Here is a 17,356-nt window from a genome sequence, read left to right on the forward strand (position 1 = left end):
ATAGGGTGACAGTGAGTTCAGTGCGAAGACCTCATATGTCTCAAGGACTCTCAAGCCTACTTAGTGGAACAAATACAACTATGACATGGCAGTGCTCCATGTGAGAGTAAATGACCTGGAGAACAAAACTGTATGGGAAATGAAGCTCTCCATGCATGCCACAAGTTCAGAAGAGAGTCTGATATGAGAATCCTACCTTTACCAAGAACAATGTCAAAGTACAAGGAAAAGCTGACTGATTTCAACAACTGGCTTAGTAACTAATGTCTTTTGTGGGGGATACAGTATGTGCTGGCACTAGATAAACAGCTACGTAGCCCCACTTTGTGGGGGATACAGTATATGCTGGCACTGGATAAATAGCTACACAGCCCCACTTAACTTTGCAAGGATGGCTTGAACCTCTGATTCAAGAACTTCTGCGTAGTGGCTACAGCCTTTGCTGCCCCCACAGTGCCCTTTTAGGAAAAATACAGCTACTGAATTTTTAAATCTAATAAATATAGAGCACCGGACAATACCAATGTGGCTGTGCTCAGTGTCAGCAGTCTAAATAAAAAGAAGTTATGTCTTACCATAACGTTCCATCTGAGTTGTTGATGATCTTCCATTCATCATTGATGGGGTTCGGAACCAAGTCGGCCAAATACCAAGCTAGCGTAGACCAAACTCTCAAGCCACGCTACTACCCACAATGCCCTTCATCCCATACCTCAGACTGAGTTTGCAGAACATATAGTAAAAACATACATTAGAAACAGAAATAAAGGCAGAGGCCATCTCTGTGCAAAAACGCTAACACACCAAAATGACCCGAAGATTCGCCAGGAGCCTTTGGCGGGGGAAGGTGGAAGGGTGAGATGAATGAAGAAGATCAACAACTCAGATGGAACGTTATTGGTAAGACATAACTTCTTTATCTGAAGTTGTTAATCTTCTTCCATTCCTCACTGATGGGACCAAGTCCCTAGCTACTACAGAATCTGGGTGGCCCTCATGGAAGAACATTCCGGAGTACCATAGAGCCAAAGGCAGCTCTTCCCCTGGAGATCAGATCCAATTTGCAATGCTTGATAAAGGTATGGGGTTTAGCCCAAGTGGCGGATGCACAAATATCATCCATGGAAGCCCTGGCATGAAAGGTGACAGAAGCGGCCACAGCTCTAGTGGAATGAGGTTTAATGCGGCCAGGAGCTGATTCCTCCTCCAGAGAATAAACAAAGGAGATGCAATCCCTAAGCCATTTAGACAAGGTAACCTTAGACACTGCCAATCCCATTCTAGAGCCCGCAAAGGCAACAAAAAGCTGATCTGACTTACGAAATGACTTTGTCCTGTCCAAATAAAAATGTAACTGTCTGTGGACATCCAAGGAATGGAGACAGTATCCCCCTTTGTTGGTATAATTAAGGAAAAACAAGGGGAACTCAATGGACTGATTAATACAGAATTCCGAAACCACCTTGGGTAAGAAAGTGGGATTGGTGCGAAGTGATACTCTGTCCTTATGGAAAATCAAATAAGGACTCAATACATAATGCTTGCAACTCTGATACACGTCTGGCTGAAGTAACCGCCATCAGAAACAAGGTCTTCCAGGACAGAAATTTCACATCACAGGTTGCAGCCGGCAAGAAGGGAGGTAGAGCCAAAGTTTGAAGCACCCTAGACAGATTCCATGATTCCACAGGTTGCCTAATGGGAGGTCTAGAATGAAAAATCCCCTTCAAGAAGGTCTTACACATTCGAGAAGATATAATAAAAATTCTGTCTGAACCATCATGGAAATTGGAGATGGCAGCTAGATGCACCCGAATCGTGGATGCAGAAGCTCCAGCATCTGAAAATTTCTTCTGCCACTCTCGCGTTGAGAGACTACTCGTGAGGAAGCAGGATGCATCTGCTCAGCCTGTCCGCAGTCATGTTGGAACTCCCTAAAATGTGTATAGCAATCAGGAAACGGTTGAAAGCCATCGCCCACTGCCAAATTCTGATAGCTTTGCAGCAAAGGAGGTAAGATCTGGTCCCTCCCTGCTTGTTGATGTACCAGACCACAGACACGTTGTTGGATTGGACAGCAATCAGTCCAAGAGGAAGAAGAGGATGGAGAGCTTGTAACACCAGTAGCACAGCTCTGAGCTCTAGAATGTTGATATGTAAGTCGACTTCTAAAGGAGACCACATGCCTTGAACAGATTTTCCCTGAAAGTGGCCCTCCCACACTATCAGGAAAGCATCCATAGTCACCGTGGCTTTGGGCTGAAGAGGTTGAAAGGGGCGACACCAAAGACTTTCGTCTATTCTCATCCACCAGAGGAGATCCTGTTTGCAGAGAATGGTGATGAGGATTACTGCGTTCAAAGGACGATGATTGTATATCCACTGAGTATGAAGAAGGCGCATATAAAGTCTGGCCAATGGAACAATGGGAATGGCTGCCGCCATGGAACCCAGAACATGCAGAAATTCCCTTGCAGACACTCTCCTGCAGTCGATTATCACTTGCACTTGTGTTCTCAGTCTTAAGAGCCTGTGATGAGGAAAAGATATTAGGCCGAGCTGAGTGTTGTGAGGGATGAAGGTTTGATTTTTCCCAATTGATAGTAATACCTAGAGACTCCGCCAGGGCTGTCGAGAGACCGAAAGGCAGGACTCTGAATTGAAATGATTGGCTCCCAGATGGAAGCGCAGAAATCTCCTGGAGCATTTGTCCATTTTGATGTGGCAATATGCATACCGGAGATCTAGAGAGCACATCCACACACCCTCCCAAAGGAATGGAAGGATGGATTGAATAGTGACCATGCGGAACTTGGTCTGTATGACTGACTCCTTCAAATAACTGAAATCCAGGATGGGCCTTCAGTCCCCCGTCTTTTTTGGCACCAAAGAGAGTCTGGAGTAGAACCCTAATCCACATTGATCTGGGGGGACATGTTGGATGACTTGCTTTAGAAGAAGCTTCTTGGTTTCAGAAGCTGCCTCCTCCCTTTGACTGGGTGGTACGTCAGGAAGGGAGAATTGAGGTCTTGTAAAGGATTTGAGGGGAATGTGATAGCCTCTGGTGATAATTCTCTGCACCCATAGATCATCGGTAATGGAGGACCAGGCTGTTTGGTGCAGAGAGAAACGCGCCCCGACTGCTTCCAGAGGAAAGCAATCGGGCAATGCTTCAGGAGCACTGATAGGGTCTACCGGAGAAAGAATCTCTGGAGCCTCGATTCCAGTAACCCCCTCTGCCCCTAAAGGTGTGTCTTCCACCGTCGGACCCCCCTCTGCCTCTGGAGGAGTCCTCACCACGTGCGTCACGAAAGAAACCTTGCAACTTCTTGTGCCATGACTTTCCACTCCTCTGGTTCCTGGAGAAGGAATGCTGAGGTTTGGAGTAGCGCAGGCCCACGGCAGACAAGGTCTTTCCACCCTGCTCGCACTTGGCCAAAGTATTCTTGACCTTAGAACCAAAGAGCGTAGAGGGCTCAATAGGGGCGTTCAAAAAGGAAGACAAAGGAATCCGGTAGGTCAGAAATGCGCATCCAGGCATGACGTCGGACAACCACACCAGCACCTGCTGCTCTAGCTGCTCCTTTGGTTGCGTGGGAGAGCAACCTCATGGAGGAATTCAAAATCACTTCAAGGGTGGCAAGTTGGGAAGCCACTTTGTCATGTGCTCCATCTGACCACTTAACCCGCGAGGCTACCAGAGAGTTCAGAAATAAGGTCTCTCTGGAGTCTCATAAAGTGTGCCAGGAAATTCAGTGAATGCACGGCAAAGGTCGCTGCAGCAAAAACTCGCTTCCCTAACCTGTCCACCGCCTGGGACTCCCTGTTTGGTGGATGAACAGCAGGACTCTCTTCTGCCAGGTCCGTTTTTTGTGGCCGCCGTCACCACCACAGTGTCTACTGGCAAGCCTTTCGACCAATGGGGTTGATCCTCTGGAGGAGAAAGTACCCTGTTTGATCTCCTGGGGATAACTTCTATTGAATCCGGACTCTTCCACGCTCGCTGCACGATGAATTTGACCAACTCATCTGCAGGAGGGGTCACCCAGGAAGTAGTGGGCAGGGAGCAGAAAGCTTGTAGGAATACGGATTCCTCCGGGGAAGGGGTGGAAGATTTCCAGTCACCCCGCTGACTCAAAATCTCCAAGATATCCCCAAAGGGAACCTTCCCCATCATCATAATCCATATCCTCAGTAAGGGACTCTTCAGGTGAGTCCATGTGTTTTCTTTTGCACACCCTCTTCCGAGGGGGCTCTTCGGTGGGATGTCCAAAGAGGCCTCAGAAAGGGGGGTGCTTTAGATCAGTGGTCCCCTGCTAAGGGCCGGCGATGGCTGAGTTAGGGGGGGAACCAAAGGCGGAGCTGGGGATTGCTAGTCGCCAGCGCCCTTTCCATAATCCGGAAGGCGGGCCCACCTGAAGAGGGATGGGAGCCCAGAACCGAAGAGGACTGAATCAGAACCGGAGTCGCACCCCGCTCCGATCGGCCCACCTCCAAGACTGGAGCTTGAGAAGGGTTCGGTGCAGATATAACTCTCAGATCTGACACGGGAACCGAAAGGACCGTTGGTGCCGGAACAGAGTATTCCATCCCCAAAGCAAGGGGTTGAGTAAAGTGGGATGCTGTCGGAACTGACACCCACCAGGGCATAGATGCTTCAGGCATCATAGTAGTCGGTGCCGAAGGAAGGGGTCCCGTCGAAAGCAACGGGCAAGGGGGCCTTGGAACCGAAGGATCCCCAGCAAGAGAATACAAAGGAGTCGACGCAACACCCGGAGCGGAACAGGGTCTGGAGATTCCTCTTGCAGTCAGTAACTGATCAACGAGACGAACAATGTCTATTTCGGAAATGCTCCTGGCAGACCTAACCAATATCCCGGAAAGGGATTCAGGCCGGTCCAGAAAGGGACTGTAGGCTTGTCCGACAAACGGGTCCACAGAAGATGAATACCTAGTCCGTGGTAAGGAACTCAACAGAGCCGAGGATTCTGATTTGAATTGCGTAAACGGTAAGGTCGGCACCGAGAGAGGGCTCGGAGTCGCAGTCACAATCGGAGTAGTCAAAATCGGTTCCATGGTTGTCGGAGCCGGTGTCTGTAAAGGTGAGGTCGGTGCCGAGGTGTAGAGAACCAGATTGGTCGGAACCGAAGTAATCAATGGTTCAGTAGTCGTCGATGCCGAGCCCGGAACAGACAATTCAGACTTCCCAGAAACTGCGTTCGGCGCCGAAATTGGTGGCACCAAGGCAGTGAGCCAATGCTTGGAGGAAGATCTGCAGGTCTTAGATCGATGGGTCTTGCCCCTGTCACTGGCCAGTGAAGAGGGGTCTGAGCGGGGACGCTTCTTGTCCTTGACTGGAGGGGTTGAGACCTCCGCAGAAATAGCCTCCGAGAAAGGAGAGGAAAGCAATCCTTTCAGAATCAATTTGGTGCGTCATTCATTCAACATCCATTGACTAAAACACACACAAATATCACATGGAGGAGTCGCAGAAAGGTGTGAAATACCCAAACAAAAAAACGCATTTAAAATGCAAGTCGCAGTTCGGTAATTTACCACTGCATGACGTGCAGTGTTTAAAATCTGAAGTACCCTTTTTCTCTGACATACTAGCACTCACTCAGACAAAAGGAGAACGGGAGAGAAAGACAAGACTACCAGCAATGGTATGAAGAATTACCACGAGGGTGGTAAAAGGTAAGGAAAGGCAAGAAAATAGCAACAATGGTAAAAAAAGGAATACCTGTGGGTAGAGCTAGACTATGAGAAAGACGCTAGTACAAAAACTGATGGAGAAATACAGTTTATATAAGACAAAACTATTTAGCTGGCGAGCTCTGTGAAAACGCTGCTATATGGCTGCGTGACAAACAAGATCTGGGGTACGGGATGAAAGGCATTGTGGGTAGTAGCGTGGCTCGAGAGTTTGGTGTACGCTAGCTTGGTATTTGGCCGACTTGGTTCCGACGGTTTGGAACCATACCCCATCAGTGAGGAATGGAAGAAGATTAACAACTTCAGATCAAACTGTTTGAACCTTGAAGCCCTCCTGCATTTGGAGCACATTCATGTATCCATTACTACTAAAATCTGGTTTAAGCCTGCATAAAGTACTCCCTCTATACCAGGGTTTTGTACCAACCACTTCTTTAGACCCAAGGGAAACTGAGGTTGGGTAACCATATTTGTTAAAGACCACATTACCTTAAGATTGATTCCCACACATCAACAAATTAAACTTATTGAGATTCAACTCAGCTGAAATAAAACCAACTATCAAATCTTAGTATGTTACAGGACTCCTTCCATGACTCCTGAAAACCATGTCCAGTTCTTAAAATCACTGGATGAACATCATATACATAAAATCTCATCCTAGGAGACTTGTCTACCAATTAATAAACTGGGAGATCTATACCTCAACTGTAGGCTACCCCAAAAAATCTATTGATTTCATAAACAAGAATGCCCTGGATCAAATAGTCAGAGAGTCAACTCGAGGTCAAAATGTTCTTCACCTGGTCCTTATAAATATGGCATCTCTATGGACTATTCTAAAGGTAAACCCATTATCCTGTCAAGCCTGACATCACTATGTTCAAAGATTTCAAATTTACAAACTGCTTACAAATCTATATGAACTCTCCAAGTTCAAATATAGCTGTACCACCCAAAATGTAGACACGGCTAGTAGTTATGCAAAAAAAAAAAAATTCTAAGCTCACCAATAAAGTACAAACCTTTCAGTCTCTACCTAAACTACACAAAAAGGGAGAGGAAAGAGCAAATCAGATTGATGGTCCATATGCACAATTATAAGCAAAACAATAAGAGAAACAAAGCACATTAGAATACAGAGCAAAAGACGAACACATAGTCATGGCAAAAATCAAAATATTATCTAAGGTACTCTTCCAAATCCATATATACCTAAGGAACTAAAACTCTTTATCATCTCAAAAGAACCCTTGTTAAAAGTGCGTTCTAAAACAAACAAAAAATACATCCTCTATGGAACCTGACAGCATACCAGGCTGCTTGTGAAGAGCATTTAATGTGAGCTGGTGTACCCACTCATAAGACTATTTAATATGAGCTTATCTACTGGTTTTCTTCATGAGGTTTGGCACATAACAGTTTTGATGTCTTTTCATAAGGATAGCCCCACCACAGACACTGAGAATTACAGACCAATCAGCCTGATGAGTCTCATCTGCAAAGCCACAGAATACGTTATAACAAACCTGATGAGCTACAATATAAAAAGTTTATAACAGTCAACCCACAGTAGTCTGGCTTTATTATGGGTAGAGCCTGTTTAATGAAACTGCTTTTTTTTTTCTTTTGGAAGGTAAGACAAACTATGGACAGTGGTTACAGTTTGTAAGAGTGTACGGTATTTACAGGCTTGTTTTTCAGCCTCTCAGGCACTTTCTGCACAGGATTGCAAAACAGCAGGGTCTGAAAATTTGCCTTTACCATGCTGCGATGTGACCTCAGAGTTGGCATACATAATATACTGGGGGATTGGGGACTGCAGGGAAGCTTGTTGCCCTGCAAAAAGTATTGTTTTTTACTCTTTTTTTTCCCACATTTAGTCTTTTTAGATTTGTTCTAAAAAGATCAGATTTTGCTTTTGGTCTTAACACAGTTTGGTTAATGATGAGACAATCACATATATATATATATATATATATATATATATATATATATATATATATATATATATATATATATGGATGGGTCTGTCGTTCATCGAAAGTATACCCTACTGAAACTGAAATTCAAACCAGTGTCCGTTTCAGCGAAAATGCAGTTTCACGAAATGGACACTACAGAAATAGGTCTGGTGGTTCGTAGATCTTGTGGAATTATAGGTAAGGTGTCACTTACTTGTTATCAATGGTTATGTAGATCACAGTACAGTGTGGATAAGGAAATGTACCCTGTTCCCACTGTAGTTCGATCTCAGAGTTAGCATATATAATTAGTGGGAATATGCAGAAATCTGTTTGTAGGATTTAGTTTCATGATTACGTGCTTCGGTAACGCCCGTTTCACGAAAGTGCATTTTTGTGAAACTGGACTTTCACTGAAACGGACTCGGGTTTTTCAGTCTCGGTAGGGTGCACTTTCAATGAACAAAAGTATACCCGTGTGTGTGTGTATATGTATACGTGTGTATATATATATATATATATATATATATATGTATATATATATATGTATATGTGTGTATATATATATATATATATATATATATATATATATATATATATATATATATGGTTCCCCTTTATAATCTCGAGATACTTAAAGCTCAAATTTCAGTATTTCGAAACTATAAAGTTGAATAGCCCACAATCCCAAAACACACAAACACAAAAAACTTAAATCCCGAACATTCACAAACCATACACCACACAACACGCACACCATTCAACCTACAACACACAAACTAAACAATTCTATACTACATCTACGCAGGAGGGCAAGCCCCCCACCAACTCCGAGATCGCACTAACAGTTGAAAAATGCATCCCTCACACACAGACATTCCACACTCCCACACACACAACACACATACACAAATACAACCTCCCTAACCTAACCCACATGCACAACTTACAATAAAACTCACATACACTCACTTACCTTCACTTCCGTAAAGCATCCTGGCCAAACACTTCCCATCCCCTAGCTACACTGCATAAGCACATATGACATCGCAGTACATCAGGGTTTGGGAATTTGCCCTCTCCTAGTTGTTGTGTGATGCTGGAGTTAGTATGCATAGTTAGCAGTGGGTGTGAGTGCTGTGGGGGCCTTACCCCCCTGCATAAATTATTGTTTTTTTCTTTTTTGGTATTTTTGGATTCAATCTAAAAAAGACTGATCTTTCTGTTCACTCTTTTGAGAATTCAATATTTCATGAGAGAATCATATATACATTGAGAAACACACACACACACACACACACACACACACACACACATATACATAAACACACACATGCCAACTCCACTGTTGCATAACTACATGTTTAAAGAAAAGCTCAGGATTCTTGAATCTCAGAATCTCTGCTGGTGTATATATAGAAACTATGAAAACAGCAATTTCTTATGAGGAACATGGATTATAGAATTAGGAAGCTGAACTTGATGAGTTAAAACCTCATTCACATAACACTTGACCAGAGGTAGGGAAGTCTAAAATTCATCATTAAACAAGGTGCAACTTCAGTACCAGAGACAAAAGGTAGGCATCAACAAAATGCATGACCCTGCTTCTTTCTGGGCAATATCTGTATCTATCGGTTTTCAACTTTCAAAAAGAAAAACTGTAATAAGGCATCTAACTTGAGGAATAGTTCTACAGTGACAACTGAATCTAGCACCGACATACTACAAGACTAAATAGGCAGACAGAGCCTTTTAGGATGGAAATCCTGTCAAATCTCCAGTAACAGCATAAACTGATCTCAGATTTAGAAAGTTCAACTGAAACATGTACATTGAAAGTTCTTGCTACACTCAGAACCTGTGTGTTCATCAAAAATCAAACACACATACAAGTGCAAGTGTATTTTTTTTGTTTTACTAATTTGCTAACTTAGTAATCACAATGGACTTTTCATAGGGATTCAAAAAGATCTTACTAAACCTCAGCAAGGAAGACATTTAATCATCTGGGAGACTGTTCTCGTTCTTTCTAATGTTGGTGTCACTGCCATGTGATGCTACCCCAAAGAAGTATCCTGCACAACCTTTATACCCATAAATATGTGAGTGACTGTGCTTAGCAAAATGCAGCCAGCAGTTGCAGCAAAAAAACAAAGCCAGTAATTCTGGCAGATAGAAATGGGGATGATCTTCTTCTCCTTTCGGCTTTTCACGGTTAGGGATCGCCACAGCGGATCACCTGTCCGCTCATGATTGGTAGTGGAGTTTTACAGCATCAAGTTGTCAGCCCGGCGCCCAACCTTCCACGGAAGACACACACACTCACTCACTCATGCCTAGGGCTAATTTAGAGTATCCAATCCACCTACAGCATGTCTTTGGGATGTGGGAGGAAACTGGAGCACCTGGAGGAAACCCACGCGACCACAGGGAGGACATGCAGACTCCGCACAGAAGGCACTCCAGCCGAGGATCGAACCGGAGAACCTCTTGTTGTGAGGCGGCTATACTAACTGCTGCACCACTGCGTACACAATGCAAAAAAACACAATGTTCATGTCCAAGCAGCTTCGTATCTGCTACAGGGTTTAGAGATTCGATCATATCTCATAACATAACAATCTGCACCAAGTTTAGCAACAGGGACAGTCTGTGGTGCACAACTCGTATCAGGAACTTTTGGATTTGTCATATGAATGGGAATGTCCTCTGGAATTGGAGCACCGGACATCTCACTCTGAGATAGAGAGAGTCTCTCCCTCACAGGCTATGTGCTGTGGTATAAGCTCAGACACCAGTCTTAAATGCTTCTGATTCCACCTAATAATTACGCCTTTTGATTCCACAATGTACAATCTCAGCTCTGGACCAATATTCTTCACGACAACAATCCAATCATAACCTCTGGACATCTGCATTCTTAATTCTTCTCTTAATGGATTGAGTGGTTTGCTGTTTTTCTCATAGAAGGCCTTCTGGGTTAGGTGCTTCAACAGATTGGCTTTCACTGATCTGTTTTTCTTGACACATGCAACCAACAATTGACTACTGATTGGTAATGTGGTTCTGGTTTGTCTCAACAGAAGTCTCTGAGCAGGTGAACCAAGATGTTTTATCATGAGGAATATTTCTGAGATTTAGGAAAACATCACTATTATCTCGTTTGACTTCTCTAGTAACTTGTTTTGCAATTTGAACTGTGCATTCTGCCAAACTATTTGACTGCGGGTACTCTGGACTACTTGTGACATGAGTAAAGTCCCATTCTTCAGCAAATCTTTTGAACTGTTGGCTTCTAAACTGTGCACCATTATCAAAAATGGCTTTATGCGGACTACCATGTACAGCAAAATTACGTTTTATCTTAGTAGTGAGAGTACTGGAAGCTAGATTGGGAAGTAGGTCAATCTCAAACCAATTGGAGTAAGTCTACTAACACCAAATAATGTTGACCATTCCACTCGAAAATATCTGTGGCTACTGCTGACCAAGGTAATTCCGGAATTTGGTTAAGATGAAGTGGTTCCTTCTGTTGATGTGGCTTAGTACTGCTGCACATTGAATAAGAAAAATAAATATAAGAAAAATACTCTCTAAATGTCTTGTGACATAGAAGACCAAAACACTAGGCCTCTTGCCCTTTATTTGGTAGGATCAACTCCTGTGTGACCACGATGTAAGACAGTAATGTACTCTGGTTGGAAGGACTTTGGAACAATTACTTTCGGACCTTTCATAATGATACCTTTTGTCAGCCAAAATTTCATCTCTGTATGGAAAATAAGGCTACACGTCTTGAGGTAAACTAGACTGCTTTGACGGCCATCCTCGATTGATGAAGTGGCTGTGCCTTTGTAAAACTGGATCTGTGGTTGTGTGATCTCTCAGCTCATCGAGATATGTGGAAGAAAAATTTCTCAATTCCAGGACTTCAAAATCAAGGTTCTCATTCTCATGCTGTTCTGTGGTGTTTCTGGGTGATCTAGACAATGTATCAGCAAAATAAATAAGTTTGCCTTTCTTGTAGACAAGACTGAAATTGTAATTTTGCAATCTCAGCATCTGCAATCTCAGCATCATACGTTGCAGTAGGGCTGGAGCTGAATGCATAGGCTTTCTCAAGACAGTGACTAGAGATTGGTGGTCTGTTTCAATCTGGATAGGTCTACCACAAACAATCATGGAGCTTCGAACATGCAAACACAATTGCCAAAAGCTCTTTCTCTATCTGGGCATACTGCATCTCAGTTTGGGTAACAGTGATGCACAGGCAACAGATTGATCCTCCTGTAGAATGACTGCATCCTAAACCAAATTTTGAAGTATCACAGGAAAGTGTTACTGGCTTGTGAACATCATAATGGCCACGTGTTGGTGGACTAGCAATTCTCTGTTTCAGGACTTCAAATGCTCGTTGGTGTTGCTCTGACCAAGACCAGGACACATCTTTACGTGTCAGCTCCTAGAGCGGTGTTGATAGTTGGCTCAAGTCTGGAGTGAACCTGCCTAAGTAGTTGACCATGCTAAGAAAACGCTGTAGGGCTTGAACATTGTCTGGTGCTGGCATCTCAAGAATGGCTGTTTGTTTTGAAGGGTCTGGTTGTAGGCATGTACTTGTAAATAAATGACCAACATAAGTAACTTCTTGTACCTTGAACTTGCATTTCTTTGCATTGAGCTTAAGATTCACTTGATGTGCCCTTTCTAGAACTTTTCTGAGGTTTCTGTCATGCTCTGCTTCATTACAACAGCCTACCAGTATGTCGACTATAATACCACAAGGATACCCAGAAAAACTTTGCTCCATCGCTCGTTGAAAGACTTCACTTGCAAAATTTATCCCAAATGGCATTCTCTAAAATCTGTACCTGCCAAACAGAGTACTGAACGTAGTGAGCAATGAGGATTTCTTGTCAAATTGAATTTGCAAAAATGAACTCTCTGCATCTAAGACAGAAAAAATAGCGTCTTTTGGCATAAAGGCTGCAATGTCGACTATGCACATTGGATGATGAGGTCTTTTTAATGCTATGTTCAAATCTCATGAGTCAATACATATTCTGATGTCATCGGAGCTTTTCTTATGAGCTACCACCATGGAAGATACCCATTCGGTTGGAGTTTCAACTGTTCAAATCACACCTTGTCGCACCATTTTATCTAACTCTGCTTTGACTCTGTCCTGCATGGCTACTGGAACTTTTCTGCTGGGCTGACAACTGGACTGACCTCTAGGTCTAACTTCACGGATTACACACAACTGGAAGTGTGCCTAGTTTGTCTCTGAAAAGATCAGCATAGGGTGAAAAAATGTGCTGGGCAAAATTAGACTAGTGGTCTTTTAAACTAACATGAGGGACTTCCTTATTAAATGAAACCAGTCCCATTTTCAAAGAACCCTAATGACGACTGGATGTGCCTCTTAACAACATAAAATAAGAAGTTGTAGCTTCTTCCAGCAGAGTAACATGAAAGCACTACAGAGCCTTCGGTTTGAATTTCTTCACCTCCATAAACAACAAGCTTTGCACACCTTGCCAAATCAAGCCTTTCACCTTTACATACTCTGGAAATGTTTCTGCTGACATAAAATTGCACTTGGAACCTGTATCAACTTTGAGCTCTCTGCTTTTGTTGTTTATCCAAGCAATACAAAATACTTCATTCTTTGCCCTTAAATCTACTGCATTGACTATTTCATGAAGCACTGACACACCATCAACATAAAAAGTAGGCTTGCTGCTGTAACTGATCAACTCGTTTCTTAAAATGTTCCCTTTTAATAAAAGAATGTGTGACTTTTGATTTACAAAATCTTTTGAAATTATTTAATTTATTATATTTGACATTGTTGGCCAAAAGCTAAACTTTCTCCCCCTTTAGATTCATGGCTTCCATCACAATTATAACAGTTGGCAATGAAACTAGGTTAGGACCCATGCTTTGAGTTGGTTGACTCACTCATGCTTCACTGAGACTGTGTGAAGTCTGGAATGTGCTGGAAAGTTCTGGGGTTTACAGCTGCCATATGTTTGAACCTGTTTCTTTTAATAACGTGCTTCATTCTATCAACATGAGCTTTATCACTTGTGCTTTCTAGAGCTGCTCTCATTTGCAAGTCTATCTGTGTGCTTTTCTGTGACCTCGTATATATGACAAATCTCAATGGCCTTATTCAAAGTTAAAACACTGTCACAAAGCAAAATCTCTCACACATAAAGAGCACAAATAGGCAAATAATAATACAGTAAATAAAAAATCCCAGCATAAAATAAAACTGATAATTCTCATAAAAACAGGAAAAAGAAATCTTCACATTTTATGTCTTACCTATATCTGTGGCAAGCTGTTTAGTGGAATGTGGACTAATTTCAGGAATCTGTAGCACAGCTTCACAGTAAGTCTGCATGGTTGCTCGGGCAATGGAGCCTAACCAGTAGTCAGCTATGTTATCAAGTTCCGGCAATTCATCTCCTAAAACAATTACAGTACTGGTAACTAATCATTTAACACAGCGAATGCAATATATCACACACACACTTATAAATATGACTTTTAAAGCATTTGTGAAAATTACAAACACTTTTACAACAAACTCCAAAGAACAAAATGCATTTCTTTAAATAAAATTGATTTTCATTTTAAACGAGCAATTCATGAAATATGTTCCTAAACATTTGCTGCAACATAATATCACAGATTTTGATCCATGAATCTGTTAGCAAGTGCTAGTCTAGGACAGTGCCACCTTCAGAGCAAACAGCTGCATACCGAATTAGTGCTCTGATATTACAGGAGCAGTCACACTAGGGAACTATAGGGAAGGGGCTGCATTGGGACAGCTCATGTCACCAGCATCAAATAAAAAGGTGTGGATGCATTCATGAGGCTATGCATGCTAACATGCACAAAGAAGATCCCAAAGCTGCAAATTGGGCATTCTGCGCCAACAGATTTCACCACATAAATGGAGACGAAAAGAGGGAGAATCGACAGAACAGGAGGAATAGCAAGCAAAGGAAAACACACAAGGGTAACTGAGAATTGACATGTGGGGAAGAAGGGCATACTTCTGGTGGAAAAGAAACCCTTTTTATACATATGAAGAGGAATGGTTGGGAGGGAACATAAGCTGAAATGTGTCAACAAAGGATAGGAGGAGTAGTGAAGGTAGCAGAGGTGGACAATAACATGAAACACAGAGACATGGAAAGGAGTGATGTGGGCACATAAGGCATGGAACACAATGGAGGGATCCAGACATGGGCACATAAGGCATGGAACACAATGGAGGGATGCAGACAAAGAGGAAAGACAATTGATGTTGAGTAGGTCTGAGGTGCAAAAAGGGCATGTGGAATGACACACAGGAAGACGGCATGAGGGCAAATCTCGCAATATTGTTGTAGGAGACAGCCAGTTTGTTCATGTTGTTTTTTGAGAGGTTAGTATATATAGGGGAGGCGTAGAGGAGGGTAGAGATTAAGTGGGTCTGGGCAATAGTAGATCTTGCTAGTGGGGTAAGAAAGGATTTGATTCTATAGAGGGAGCCTAGTTTTTTGTTGACTGTTTTTATGGTATTGTTAATGTGGCCTTCAAAGTTAAGGTTATTGTCAATTAGAACCCCTAGGAGTTTTGTGGTAGAGTCGGGGGATATGATGGTTCCATTGTTAGATGTGACAGTAAAGTGTAGAGGTGTGGCCCTGTGGGTGGGAGTAAAAAGTAGAAGTTTGTTTTTTTTGGGATTTAGGATGAGGTACTGATGTTGTAGCCATTCCTCGACTATGTTAAACACTTTTTGGGTGAGAGATTGAAGGTCTGCTGGAGTTGGGGCCGAGCATATTAATGTGGAGTCATCGGCATATTGTATGAAGGAAGCTTGAGGAATAACAGTATACAGGTCGTTGATGAAAATAGAGAATAGAAGTGGTCCAAGTATAGAACCTTGGGGGACACCTAGTACAATGGGGAGATAGGTTGTTCTCCCACATGTATGTTAACAAAAAGAAATGCAAATGCACAGTGTCACTGGGATTGTCTTTCGTCTCTCCTCAGACAGAATTCCCTGCTGAACTTGCATTTCTCAGCTATTATTGTAAAAGAAAATATGGGTAATTCAGTATGCTGTGAACCTGTTAAAAGACAGCAAGGAAACAGATAAAAGGGAATATAATACACACACATAACATAATCATTTAAGTAGTTGACATGTTTGTGTGGGTGCAACGTACACTAACTGCACAAATGGGACAGAGTTGGGTTATTGCCTAGATTTTTTCATATCTGTTAAAACTAAAACTTCTTATCTAAGTGCTTAAACATCAGATTTACAGACTATATGTTGTGTAGCAAAGAGTGGAACTAACTGAAACAGGCGTGCTACCTGCCCTAAAATTTGTAAACCTCTATTTCAGTAATCCTAAATTAGCACACCAACACGTACCTCTTTGTTAGCTACTTTATTTTCCATCTGCACACCTAGACATATGTCCTGTTAGCTGCCTTATTTTTCAGTTTATAGGCTATAAATGTACAATTGTGAAATACAGTGCACTACTTATGCTGGCCAAACACTACTCAATGCAGCAGCAGAGTATAGACAAATAGTACTTTTATCTACTCAGTTCAACCACCAAAATTCCTTATTACTTTAATATCTGCCTCCCATCATACTGAGCATACAGCATCTCTGACAACTGCTGCTGCAAAAGTTAACAATTTCAATACCAAGGGAAATTCTACAGCTGAATTTTCACTCTAGTTGCAAACATACAAAAGGAGCAATACTTAACAGTTAAAAACCTATGTAAGGCAGTTTCCAAGAATCAAATTATACTTAAAAAATCTTGTTTTCCCTCCACCAAGAGGAAGACTCGGCACCGAAGAGGTTCGGTTCCAAGTATCCCCCTCAGGCCCGACCGAACAGCTTTGGACCCTAGACAATTCGGACGGTGCCGACAGTGTCGGAGCAGGGCACGGCTTCGAGACAACCACCAGGGTGCTGGAGCCGAGGACACCACTGTAGTCAGTACCAACAGCATCGGCTCCAAAGGTCCAATCTGGGTTGGAGGAGGAGGAAAAAGAGCAGGGTCGGTAACAGGAGTTGGCTCCAAGACAGAAGTGGTCGGAGACGATAAAAATTTTGGCAAGGCCGATGACTTAAGGAGTCCGAGCACCACTCTCTCGATGTCTTCTTCAGAAAAGCTTCTGGAGGATCTGGAGGACAGTGTTGGAGACCTCGCTGTCAGTAATATAGGTGATTTTAAAGTAGGGGAGACCGGTGGAATGTCTGTAGACCGGCTCCGAAGAGGACTGCTAGTGATCAGCACCGAAGCACTGGGTGCCGAAACTGCAATGTCCATGTCCAGAATCTCGATTGGCTCCGAGGACAGTGGAGCCGAAGAGACAGAGGCCATCTCCGATTTAAGTAACTTCTGTGGAGGTTTAGAGACAGAAGTTGAGGCTGGAGAAGGCTTTTTGGAGGTCTTACCCTTATCTTTACTGGAAGAAAGCGACCTAGCAGAGGAGGACAAACTGGCTAGGTCTTCCTTGAAAGAAGGTTTTAACAATCCTTTTAGAATCAACTTATTCTTCTGTTCCTGGAGCACTCTAGGACTAAAGGAATGGCAAAAGAGACAAGTCTCTTGAAGATGTATGGCCCCTAAACAGTACAC

General features: G+C 42.8%; 1 protein-coding gene across 2 annotated transcripts in view; it reads right to left on the reverse strand.

The window, feature by feature from the left end:
- The window catches only part of COG7 (component of oligomeric golgi complex 7), a 4,201,489-nt gene that overhangs the window by 415,107 nt on the left and 3,769,026 nt on the right, over nt 1–17,356 (reverse strand). For both annotated transcript variants that reach the window (XM_044089821.1, XM_044089822.1), the window contains exon 16: nt 14,013–14,156. In XM_044089821.1, the coding sequence (XP_043945756.1) occupies nt 14,013–14,156 (144 nt within the window). The remainder of the gene's footprint in view (nt 1–14,012; nt 14,157–17,356) is intronic.

The sequence above is a fragment of the Protopterus annectens genome, chromosome 12.part0 (genome assembly GCF_019279795.1).
Source record: "Protopterus annectens isolate FY-2018-M chromosome 12.part0, PAN1.0, whole genome shotgun sequence".
Lineage (NCBI taxonomy): Eukaryota > Metazoa > Chordata > Ceratodontiformes > Protopteridae > Protopterus > Protopterus annectens.